General features: G+C 38.3%; 1 protein-coding gene across 6 annotated transcripts in view; it reads left to right on the top strand.

The window, feature by feature from the left end:
- SH3KBP1 (SH3 domain containing kinase binding protein 1) overlaps positions 1-13,453 on the top strand; it is a 226,641-nt gene that overhangs the window by 195,146 nt on the left and 18,042 nt on the right. For all 6 annotated transcript variants that reach the window (XM_066981109.1, XM_066981113.1, XM_013183859.3 and 3 more), the window contains 3 exons: positions 1,613-1,693; positions 4,433-4,595; positions 9,184-9,269. In XM_066981109.1, coding sequence (XP_066837210.1) covers positions 1,613-1,693; positions 4,433-4,595; positions 9,184-9,269 — 330 coding nt within the window. The remainder of the gene's footprint in view (positions 1-1,612; positions 1,694-4,432; positions 4,596-9,183; positions 9,270-13,453) is intronic.

A 13,453-nucleotide genomic window follows, 5' to 3' on the forward strand; every position in this document is an offset into this window, starting at 1 on the left:
CAACCAAAGTTAAGAGCGTGAGTTTCTTACATAGTCATGGAAAAGCAGCAGGCATTTCACTGGGTGTCTGGGGTAAGCAGCATCACTGCATCTAGACTGAAGGGTAGGAATACTCCTCTGAGTGCCTCTGGGGACTTGTGTGGAGTTTCCTTGCAGGTGACCTTCTCCAAGCAGCTAAGCCAGGTTCATGGTGCCTGCCTGGGAACTGATTAATATGGGGTCACAACCCAGGTTGGGAGCACACCTGCGCCTAGAAGCCCATAGGTGTCTGTAGGTGCATTGTTTTAGATGCGACCTGAGAATGTCCCTCTGTGTGTTAACGATGACCATTAATCTTTCTGTAATTAGGTATATAGGTTTGTGTCATTTTTTCCTTGAACCCACTAGTATGCGTAAGGTTATCAAGAAGCTGACTTGTGCTTTGCAGAACTCATCTTTAGAAAGGCTTAAATTGGTTTCTGTCAAGAGTTCCTCTCAGGTGTGAAGTCGTTTTATGGCAATTCAGTATTTTTTTTGTTTTGACATGATAGGTTGTTGTCTGTCCAACAGTGCAGTTATATAAAGAAACAATGGTCCATAATCACCACTGATGAGCAATTTGTGCTGTTGAGTACTGATTTCTAGGAACCAGCTGCAGAAGAGAGTTATGACTGCACATCCAGAAAATGTAAATGTATTTGAGAACTGCATAGCATAGACTGAGGCAGAAAATGCCTTGTGTTCCCTGCCTCCTTTGCTTTTCTTGGATGTCACCTACTGCAATTTTTATTGAAATACTAATAGTGTTACCTAAAGCGGTTTTCAACACTGCTAAGTTGAAATGGCATTAGCACCTAGTGGTTAGCCAACACGGTGAAGCCAATATCCAGTAAAGCATTTCTTATAATATGGGGAGTAGGAGATTACATCTTGTGTGTGCCAGGAAATTTTTGCAAAATCTTCCCACTAGTTCTCATACTCTTCAGAGCAACAGAAGTCAGTATGTCAGGGTCTCTAGTACAGAGGCAGAAAAAGGCAGAAGTTTATATGTCTAGGCCAAAAGCTGTCACATAAAATAGTAACAGAATACTGCTGGTACTAGTGTTCCCATCCCTCTAATGTGTGGAATTGAACAACTAGTGTTAGAGGTATAATGGAGTATTTTTTTTTTTAATTTAATGTAAAGTAAAACTTTGTATACATCTATATTAAGCATTCTCTTGGCAGAAATGCCCAATTAATTGGGTTAATCCTAATGATTTTCCTCACTGTTGAATTGCTCTTCAGTTAAGTATGTCTACAAAGCTAAAAGGCTACAAATTGTAAATATCTGTCCACATTTAAAAATCTGTAGTGATTGACTTTTTTTTCACAGAATGGTCTGAAATTTCCTACTTTGTTGATTTACAGTCTTTGGAAAGTGTGAACTTGAATGTGAAAACATTAATTGGTTTTCTGTCCTTTATGGTATAATCAAATATTTGAAATTAGATTTATGTTCAGTTTTAGCAAGAATTTTTTAAAGTAGGAGACTAAAAAAAAAGCCTAAGAGGTTGCAAAATTAAATCTTGTGTGGCCTTATATGGTAGCTTGTTGGCTTGCTCAGAATTGCAAATTCTCCGTTCTTTGACAGGTACCACAGATCGAAAGCATGAAGTCAAAAAGGTGCCTCCTGAAAGGCCAGAATGTCTTCCTAATCGAACAGAAGAAAAAGGTATGAAATTTGCTCTCTGCAGAGAGACGGGGTACATGTGACACATCCTCATAGCCTAGTCCCTCAGCAGTTAGGTTTCATTACATACATTGTTAGGTTGTTTATTTCCCACTCTAGTACCTCTCTGATTATACGCATTTTGGAAAGGATCACACTGTTGTTTCTAGGCTAATTCAGGGTATTCAGTTGTACCAATCCAGAGGTGGTAAGTGATTGCAGCCTCAACTGACGTCAAGGGGAGATATGCTCTCAGTACAAAAAATGCTTTCTAAAGCTGTGAGCTCATCAAAACCCAGGTCCTCAATCAAGCATGAGACCCCAGATTAGTGCATATTTTTTTCTTAACTTTTGTATGCCTTGGTTCTATAATCAAAAACCATCAACCCTGCTTTTCTGCATCACAGTGGGGTTTTGTGAAGATATAGTCATTAAAGCCTATGAATCACCCCATTATCATTGCCAAAAATGTCATAGGGAAGCCTGTGAAGAAATCAAATAATAATAAAAAGTCTTCAAAGCCAGGTTTGAACATTGCAAGAAGTGAGGCATAGTACCACACAGAGCAAAGCTTTATTGTTTCATTGTGCCACATCAAGCAGTGACAAGCTTTAGTTGTTTCATTGTGTTCATGGTGCATTCTGAGTAGTTTGGGGAAAATGGTTATATTGATGTCTAATTGAAGATGGTGTCAAGTTTCATACATTTAAGTGGACTATTAGATTGCACAGACAAGTTTAATTATGGGATTTCTTAACTTTGAAGTATTTGAACTTGCTGTCTTTTAAAAGGCACATGTATGCACATGACTAAATGTATAATATGCACTTATAATTTAGTGCCAGAACATTCAGACTGCACCAAGAGCTCTTTTGGATAAATATCTTAGTGATCTGACAGGTGTTTTAGCATTTCTATCTACATACCCTTACTTTTGGTAATGTGCGTTAATTCTTGTGGTTATCTATCAATAAAACCTTTGCTTTCCATTTTGGATTTACAAAGCCAACTGTAAAAATGGTGGACGTTTAAATACATCACTGTCCCCCAGTATAAATAGCTGTAATTTTTCTGAATGTTGAAAAGAGGCAATAGGAATCAAGCCTACATTTCTGAAATGCTGGGGAGTGATGGGAATTGTTCAGGGTGTTGTGGCAGTACGGTTGAGCATGGGAACTTCCTTTAAGCTGTGTGCTGGTGCACTGCCTAGCCCATCCCTAATACATAGTGTAGATTCTTAGGCACTGACGCACTATATATGCTCATAGGAATAAGTGTGTAAATATTACATAATGCATTTGTAAAGTGTTGCAGTGGACCCAATGATTGTGTGTTGGCACGTGTAAGTGTACTAAAAAAGGGTATGTGCCTGTGAGCAGCAATCACTTCCTGGACTATTCCAAATCCAATATGGATTGTGTTTCGGGCTCAACTCTGATTCTTAAATACATGCTGTAGATACCACATACTTTTACAACTTTACAAGATTACCTAGCAATTGACTTATACGTTCCTGCACTGTTATGTCACCGCATATGTGTGCATATGGTGTGTAGTGTTTGGATGATTTAAGAAGCAGAGCAATAAAGTAATCCCTGGGTGTCCGAATGCTGTTTCTTTCTTAAAGGCAGACAACAAATTGCATCATGCTACAATTTTATTTCAGTATTTCTGCTAGTATTCTCAGGAAAGACAAGTTTCTGTTGATTTAGTCCATAATCCCTTCATAAGGAAACCTAAGCCCATTAAGTAATACCCTTTTACGTTCCCAGTACCTCTCAGGTGTATACAAAGGTGTAATATTCACAACGCGTCATAGACAGTATTGTCAAGGGAAGTGGGGTGTTGACACATTAGGATACAGGGGGTGAAACTTTGGTCCCTTTGAGATTTTTGTCCTTTCCTTAAGAAGAAGCAGGTTTCCTATGGTGTGACAAATGTGTTTAGTTTCTTCTATGTTTGTTTTGTATTGCAAATTTAGAGCATATTATTCACAGTTATTAATGCATAATGTACTTGACATACAGATGTTGCACATTTGGCACTGGATCGTAATGTTGTGGCACCTAACTATGCATAATCTGTTCTGCACACGATCCAGTTTGGAATTGGGAAACTGAAAAATTCAGCACTTAAGTTTGTTTAAAAGACTAAATAAAAAGTCTGATTTTTCAGAGGGCTTTACATTCTTCCAAATATTTCTAGGTTTTAATGATTGCATTTTCATTTAACTGTAGTTCACATGAAACACACTCCCCCCCCCCCCAAAAAAAAAAATCACATTTCTCTTGGTTATTCAATAGATATTAAGAAAATCCAGCATTATTATCTTTGTTCATGACCTTTTAACTTAATATTGGTCTCATAACAGAATTTGATATAAGTTCTACTCATGGGAAATTGTTCCACATGGTATGTAATTTCTTGACATTCTTACTTTTCATATACACTCCAAAACCAGTGGGTCACTAAAATCAAAACTGCCATTCACATTCAGATACTGCACACACATTTCAGACATGAGGAATTACACGCAGAACATGCAGTCAGTGCAAACTGATTTGTGGTACGCATTTAAATAAAGAATGATTTAGAGCAGAAGAGGGAAGGAGATAAGCTTATTCTTTGTGTATGGTATATCTACAGTTGAAGAGTTCTTGTTTAATTATAGACTTCTGAGTGCAAATTAATTCCACTTAATAATGTCTGTGTTCTTTTTCTCTGGAAATAATTGATTTAAAGAAAGACCAGAGAGAGAGCAAAAACAGTTAGACTTGCAGAAGCCTTCAGTTCCTGCTATACCTCCGAAGAAACCTCGGCCACCCAAAGCAAACTCTGTGAATAGACCTGGTACCTTGCCCCCAAGACGGCCAGAAAGACCAGTTGTGCCTGTGACTCATGCAAGGTATTGTTTTTCCTCTGTCCAGTACTTTTGGGATTAATGGAAAAAACCACGTTTATAGAATTTTAATTTTGCAGTTAACGTCGCCGTTTGTTTCACAATAAACTGTGTTTAATAATAATAATTAAAAAGAAAAAAGCCTTCTAGTCATCTGGCTGCATCATAACCATCTCAAGAATTACAGTTTTAGCCTGGTCACTGCTAGTTCATTTCTACTGCTGAACACACTGTTACTGAAATGTCATAGTTTCCACTGAAGAATATGTGAGAAACATCTACCTAAGTCTGTTGTGCTGCTTTTGATTTATTTAATCTACCTAATTGTTCCTTCTTAGCCACAGCACTAAGTCAGTGCAGAAGCTTGGTTTGTACTGACGAACAGGGTTAGACAACGCACATTTCAAGCACTGTCAGCTTGGTTTCAGTCTGTTTTCCTAGATCACTGTAGATCAATTTTTAGCACAGTACCTGTCTTCATAGAATGTCCTATAAGCTGATGCTGCTGCAGGAAACTGTTATCAAGTGATTTATTTTCTAATGTTGGTTGTTACTCTGTAGTTACACAATGCTCTTAATCACAGGCGGTTGCAGCCTTTGAGAAGAGCACTGAGAAACTGGGCTTGCAAACACAGCTGTTGGATACATTTAATCTCTGCTAGAGCCTGGAAGAGCAGAGGCTGTAGAAGTTAAAAGCCTCACCTGTCATCCTAATTAAGTTTAGATGGCTACATGATGGTCATCAGCTTCTGAGCTGTGCGCTGTAGACTACCTTTATGCATAGTGGGTAGAAATGGGTAAAAGACAAAAAAAAAAAAAAATTAAAAAAGCTGTTGTGTCAAATAGGCAAGCTGCATATCTTGCAGAAATAGTACAGTGTAGACATAGAAATAGTTTTACTACTGAACTGTTAGAACAATTAGCTGCCATGGAACTAGTGGAGTTCAAATATACTGGTGGTGGATTAAGTACCAGATTGGAGTATAGGATAGAGTGGAATAAAACAGAAATCCTAGGCATCAATTCCCCTCATTCCTCTACATATGGCTCATTAAACAAATGCTCTCGGCATGAAATCTGAGACACATAAAATAAAGAACCGGTGCCTGCCTTGTGCTGCCAGTTTCATTATACTGAAGTGCTTTGGCTGTGCATCTCTGAGAGCTTACGCTTCTATCCATGTGCTACTGCCACAGCTTCTCTGGACTCCTTGGCTTTTAGCATGCTTGCCCAGATTTCCCACAACGTAGTCCACACCTGCTGATTGCCTGGGCATGCTTGAAAAAACAACTGTTTGCTCTGGCCTTTAGATTTAGCTAAGCGATGTCTTCTTGGCAGCACCAATACATATCCTAGTGTTCAGCTCACTGCCTGGGCATGTGACAGGGCAGTTACTCTTTTGCTCTACCTTTTGCCTGGAATATTTTAAACATTGTTTTACCTAGAGTTATGGGTGAGTGTTTTACTGCTCTGTTTTCTAACTCCAAATTTTATAAGTAAATAAACTATGCATTTTTTCATGCATATTTCAGTTTTCATGTTAATTAAGTGAAAAGGCAGATCTAGACAGTAACAGTTTCATTGTTATTTGTCTGAACACTGTTATGTCTAGCACAGAAAAACTACCTCATTCTTTTGACTTAGTATCATTATATTTGAAATAGTTTTACTTGTAACAGTAATTAGATTAAAACCATAGAAGACAAGGTGATTTTTAAAGTGATGATGATGCTGTGCTGATGGTCAGAGTGCTAACATTTTCACTCTGAGTTGCTATATCAGCTAATTCAAATTAACAGATTTATCTCATATAGCTGTTCTGCCTGGTAAGCTTTAACTTGCAGGAATGTCTTGTAGGAAGAGGGCAGAAAGTTCACATAATGAAATAATCCATGGAATAGACTTTGAGTTACTTGAATAATAAAGAATGTGAAGCTTCAGATGAAAGGCACTTTAATGAAGCCTTTTTTTTTTTTTTTTAATCGGTTCAGTTTAATAAGATAGCAAATATTTTTAAGACCTCCTGGTATCCATTTCCAGAAGCCGATAGACCTCAGGCAATTAGAATAAAAATAGAACCAGCAGAATTTTTGCTGACCCTAGGGGGAAAAACTGTTGTAGATTTATAAAGTGACTCCCGTGAGATTTCCATTGCTGCTGGATGGCAGAAGATTGTTTTTTTTTTTTTTTTCTGTTCTGAGTAAGTGCCTTACATCTCATGCATCTCACTGACTTTTTGTGGTAATGATTGCTTTTCCATTTAAATATAATCCTCCTTCCTTCGAGGCAGGTTAGGACTTCAAGGGCAATAGGAGAGGTGAAGAACATGTGAGACAGAGAATAGCTGTCAATTTTCTCCAAAGGCTTCACAGCTTATTTAGCTGTACACGTGATTACACAATTTATGGAGGAGTCAATTCCCTTGAGTAGACAAGCCCTTAAAGACCTACAGCAAGTGCATTTTCACCATCCGTCTAAACCAATCTGAGTCTGTCCTGCTGCTGCTGCTGCTGCTGCTGGAAGGGGCAGGTTCCCTCTCCTGGCAGCCCATCCCTGCAGCCTCCCTTATGTTAGCACCAGCATTTGTGCAGACATTCAGCCATATGGGTCAGGGAGTTACTCCAGATGGCAATTAATCACTTTGCAAGGGGCCTTCTATTTTCTTTCAGGCTGATCATCTGTGCAATCGAGCTGACAGCCTATATGCATGGGCATGAGCAGAGGGAGGGAGGTGCTGTGAGCAAGAAGGGGTGGCTCCACTCATTCCCTAGCAGGAAGAGAGTTGGTTGCCATAATGAGCCTGTTGATTCTTTTGACAATAGAGTTAGGTTTGGTTTGGTGTTTTTTTTTTTTGGTGATGTCATATATCTTGGTATCTTCTGTAGTCAAATGGTAAATATTGTGATTTTCAGTCCTAAATCACGCCATCCTAAGAATCTCCTCCAAAACAGCACTCACGGATTTGCTTAGAGCACTTCCAACTCACATGTTGCTCTCAGTTAGCTGGGAAATACATGTGTGCAAAACCGAGCAGCAGTCAGATGCTCATTGCCGTGTCAGCCAAGAAACTATGTTGTTTCTTATATATTTACAAATAAATATGCATATATATATACACATTCTATTTTAAGTGAAAGACCAAAGATAGAAAAATTAACTGATCAGGCAGATCGCTTGGAATAACCTCATGTATCATCTCAGTAATTAATCCATGGTTCCAGGAACATGTTGCTTCCACCTTCTTGGTGCTGACTGCCTGCCAAATTGATGATTGCATTGAACTAGTTTGTTTTTCAGGTCATAAACTGGCTGTCCATCTTTTTTGTTCTTAGAAGGTTTGTCACCCGACCACCGTGTTTAATTAGATTCATTTAATCTGTGACCTCCTCCAGTTTTTACATGCATTTTTGGACTCTTTACCTGTCACAGCCTTCCTGGAGTCTGAAATAGGGTTTCCAGCTACTTTGTGTTTTGCTCATGAGCTACTGTCACAAGTGGAGGCTCAGGCTGTCTGTCCTCGGATTATGGCACCAAAGCAGAGATAAATTAAAAATCAATGAGACTTGGGAGTTCACACTGTATTTTACTGTCAATGGCTAATTGCTGCTCATAGAAATGCACATCTGCCTGGGTTGTTCTGTATTTTTACCCACATTTCTGGTACCTTACATACGTTGTAATTGTTGCAGTGCTGTGCTGTGAATAGTTATTGTGGAAAAAAACTATGATATTTATTAGGTGGCCTGATAATGATGGTAAATAGAATTTATTGCATTTATTGAACTATTGTTATCATGGTAAATGTCACAGGGATTTGTCTGTGTGACCTATGCAATGCCGAGCTGCGTAGCTACTACTGTCCCATTTTTCTTAATTGTTTCAATAGTCAGGTTATTTTAGTAGACGTAAGTAGTTGTGGGATAGAAAGTTCTACGAAGAAAGAATAGTCTTGTTGCTTGTGTTTGATCTCCTGTCTGATTTTAAAATAGTTCCTCTCTCTAAAAGTATCACAGCTCTTGACACTTGCCTGTTCATTTTCAGACAGAGGGGTTGATCTTGTTTCTTTGGACCTGTGGAAACCATTCTCATAGTCTAGTCTCATAAGAAATGTGCAAAAATAAATAGAAATCTCCTTTAGGTGGAGGAGTTGCATTAGTGAGTAAGCATTAGGGACTGCTGGAACACATGACTCTCCCGTGAAGGTTCTCCCTGTCTGCAGTGCCCTCGATCACCCATCGCTGTTGTTTATGCAAGCCAAGTAATGAGAAGCAGTTACAAATCAGATCGTGAAGGCTGTCCCTTTGCCTGTAGATTTCCTTCGTACTGAGATGCTGTGAACATTTGAAGAATTATTCAGGACACTACGGTGTCTAAAATAGGCTTTTTTGACAGGTGTTAAGGAGAAATGAGATAAGGTTAATCCATACAGCATGTTTGCTTACTGGAGATTGCTCTCTGACATATTGCTACTACTTTGGTGCTACAAAGGAAGAGTATTTCCCTCTCTCAGTAGTAATTGCAGGTTAGCTATCAATTTACTGTAATCCACACACAAACTCCAATAAAATATCTCCTCTTCTTGATCCAAATGTAGGAGCGATAGTCCAAAAGTGGAATTAGTGGGCAGTACAGTATCCGGCACTCTAGAGAAAGACTCCTCTGAAAGAAGCAATGACATTGGTAAGTTACAGTGCTTTTTATAGTTTGCCTAAGAAATGTATGGTGTAAATCTCTGCTTTTTAGTGTCTTTGTTATTATCCAAAATGCAGATTGAGGATTTGGCAATGGATGTATGGATGTGAGTGAACTGATATCAATTTTTAATTGCAGAATTATAGGATCATTTGTGATGTATTAAAAAGGTTCTGTTTGTTTTTTTTTTTTTCTGTTAAAAAACAACAACACAGAAATATGAAATGGTGAGCTATTTTGGCTAGGAGTGCTTTTGTTAATTTTGTTTAAAAGCAAAACAAATGAGAAGGCCAATAATAATAAGTCATACTTGTTTAACAGATGTAATATTAGTGCTGCCATATTTTTAATGCTGCAAAAGATTGTATTTTTGATGCAGTTAGTAATCTTTGCATTTTCTAATACAAAGGAGTAGAGACAAAATTCAGGCTGATTTGAATCAATTTTACTGAAAACACTATTTAAAGAAAGTCTAAATTTCTGTTTAAAATAGTCTGTCTTCCTACACCACAAACATTTTCGTAGAGAAATCACCTGGAAAGGAGTAAAGATAGGTTATTTTTCTGTCTTCTCTCGTGCTCCTCCCTTCTCAAGTTCAGTGCAGGAGAGATGTTTGCAGGGTCGGGTGCTGCACTAAGTGGCACTCTGAAAGCAAGGTGCTCTGACTCCTGTCCTAGGGCTGGAAGCAAAGCCCCCGACAGCCATCTTCCACCTCCACTTAGAAATCCACTGGTGACAGCTGCTCCCGTCGCTCTCCGCAGTCGCAGCTGTGCAGCAACAGACCCGTTCATGTAAAAAAGGCAGAACCGGGGTACCCTGAATGCGTAAGCATTACTACCTTTCACTGGTGGCATTAAGTGCTGTTTTCATGTCGTGGTTTCTACCCAGACTGCTTTCTTAGTAAGCCATTTCTGTAAAATAGTAAGTTTTCAGCAGCCAAATCTGTCTTTTCTTCAGACTTGGAAGCAGAGCTTTAAGTTATAGATGGATTTTAATTGAAAAGTATAAATAAAATGCTAAATTAATTTAATTTCACATAGGTTAATGAGCTTTCCAGCATCCATATGCCTGCTTTTTCTTAACCTTCTGCCGTTGCTGTTTTTTGGTAGTAATGTTTTTCTGGAGAACAAAGTGATTTTTATTTGGGATAAACATGGAAAGCTAGAAGCTTGAGATAAATTGCATGAACATTTTTTGTTGTGTATATTAATATGAAGGAATTTTATGGAAGTGCAGACAAATTCTACCATTTAATGTTTATTACCCACTTTTATAAATTTGCTTCAAAGCCAGTAAGCTTCTGCATAGTAGAAAGAAAAAGTTGGCTGCAAATAGCGTATAACTGTGTGAGAGAAGTAAACTCTTAATCCTCATGCTAGTTTCTTCATAATTGCTATAAAGATAAAAGCACAGAGTGTTTTGTATTTTTTCTGGGTTTGGACAACCTATTAAAGGGTAGGTAGGAGATTTGTTTTATTATTTTTTTTGTTCATTTCCAGAACTTAGTTGTTGTTTGTTTGCCTTTTAATGAAGAACAGGAGCCAACAAGAGTCAATAAACCAAACCAACATACACAACATATTGCAAAGGGCTTAGCTGGTGACCTCCTGTTACCACTAACAAGGGAAACCTATTGAGCCCAAGGATAGAATAGTGTGAATACTTAGATAGGTATAACTTGATAGGGGTCAAACCAGAGTGGCATTTACAAGGGCAAAGCATGTCATTCTAGCCTGTTAGACAACTTGTTAAAAGAGAAGAAGAAAAAATGTGATGATTTTGGAATGAAAGTTGACCCAAAGGTCGTAACTAATATGAATTTTCAGGAGGCTTTTGATGGCTCCTGTAAAATATTGTTAAAGGAATAACCTTTTGAGAGAAGGTAGAGAAATAAATTAAAACTTCATAAGCCAAAACAATTCACAGTGGGTTCATGTCTCTTACGATGAGGAGAGGCTTGGAGTTCAGGACAGTCTATGAGACACTGTAAATGCAAAGATTTATGATAAATGTGCTAGATTTTTTATTTATTTACAAAGAAAACACTGTGTTGGTGAAATTTCTTGGCTTAATGAGTAATTCATAAAAAAGATGGGTGACTGTGTGGAGTGTCCAGTGTATTCCCAAACAGCAATGGATTGGGCAGCATGAGTCCAGGTAACACTTAACTGTGATATGCTATACTGGTGTTGCCCTGCCACCACGTACTCTGTGGGAAGGGCAGTCTTAGCTTCTCCTAGGTTCATCCTTCCAGTCAAAATGGATCTGCTTAAATCTAGTCATTTTACGTCTTTTCATTAATCCAAAATCATGTGGTTGAGTAGAGGGGACCTATGTGACAGACACGGTGGGGATTAGCCGTAGCCTTTGAAGAAAATGGAAGTTCAACATCCTTCATGGTAGCTCAGGTGTTTGCCCATTCTGGTGACGGGGTTGCTGTTTATTCCTTCATGAACCCCAGTGCAGTTTCAGGACAACTACAGCTCTCACAGAAGAACCTGGCCAAAGCAGTGCTCTGCTGCAAGTTGCCTCACCTTGTTTCATGCCTATGCTAAGTACTAAGGGTGAAGCATGGTCTGCAAATGAATACGACAGCATTCTCCTGGCTTTTGTGCCATAAGGAGGTTATCAGGGCAATGGCTGTCACTTTCTCAATGTTAACACCCTATAGCTGGTTAAAAGCCCTCCTAAAGGAGGAGGGAAGAGAATATATGGAGTCCTTCTGTATGCCATCTCCTAAAAGTCAAGCAAGTGAACAACAAAATTAGTAATTCAACCAGCAGTTGAGAAAAAATATGTAAAGGAATTGAGGAATCCAGGTGCAAAACTTGTATTCTGTCTAGGTCCCCCATTACGGATCAGTATGTTAATCACTTCTTGTTTTGGAAAAGCTATCTTTCTGTTTGTTTTCTAAGTAATATTCCATCCCAAAAAGATTTAGTGTCAGTGAACCAGTGTTGCCTAAACAGAAAACCCCATGGTTTTAAAAACTCCTTTAGAAACATTCTCACTCAGCTTGACTTCAGAAAGTTGCAATTGCTTGAGCAAGGCTGAGGTGATGTAAATACTGTGCCTAACATTCTGTCAGATGCATACACGAGAAGTGATTTTTATGTAGATGTCAGCGCATGGCTTGATTTTACTAGCATGTTATGCTGAGTTGTAATTTGACATTTAAATTTCTTGATGATAATACAGCGCTGATTACAGTTTTGCAATCTGTACTGACAAGGGCAAGTCCTGTTCAGCAACATCACTGCTGATTGTAGATGTAATGGCAGCTATTACTACTGTTTTTCATGCCTCTGCTTTTTTCCACAATCCTTACAAAAAACATTGGAAAACTAGTCCTCCGAATATTATTATTTAAGAAAAAACATTCCCCATTCCTCCTCACTTTTTCTTTTGTTTTCTTTTTCCCTGTTTTCAGTGATGCCTTTCCTTTCCTTTCCACACATATTTCATCCAGCTTTTCCTATTCACATCTCTTTGCCATGGGTAACTCTTCTTCATTTCATGAGGGTAAGGCCTTTTATTTTCCATTTCCTTTCTGTCCTGTGTTTGCTTTAGTTGACAATGTGTAACAAAATTAAATACTTCGTAGAATACCTAATGTGTACTTGGCTGTTACAGATTTTTTTAATTAAAAGTTGAAATGGAGTGTACTGTGACAGAAAATCTTGCACCATAACATTGCAATGAGAAATCATTACAGTTTCTTTCATTTTCCCATAAGAAATTTGAGTGATGTAAGTGAAGTGTAGAGTATGTGTACACTGTTTGTCAATGCTGTGGTTTCATTAATGTGTTCTTACAGACAGATTGTGTCATCACAAAGTTTAATGCATTTATTCCATTGTGATGTTATTCCATGTTACAAAACATACAAAACAAAAGCCATTTAGCAAGAAGAATTGAAAAAAAAAAAAAGGAAAAAAGGAAAAGCACCTATTGGCTTTCAGTGGCTTGCATGGTCATGTCACCCAAGACTTGCCTCCAAGTATTGCTGTGGTTAAATCACAACAGCTAGATCTGTTGTGAAGTCTCACGTACAGGCTACTGTTCAGGAATGACAGTGGCTTTTGGAGCTTAATTTAAAATTATTCCAAAGCGACATAGCCTACGCTGAAAGTAAGCCCTCTTCAACCACCACAAGAGCAGTCTAGTCCCTA

This window comes from Anser cygnoides, chromosome 1 (assembly GCF_040182565.1).
Source record: "Anser cygnoides isolate HZ-2024a breed goose chromosome 1, Taihu_goose_T2T_genome, whole genome shotgun sequence".
Lineage (NCBI taxonomy): Eukaryota > Metazoa > Chordata > Aves > Anseriformes > Anatidae > Anser > Anser cygnoides.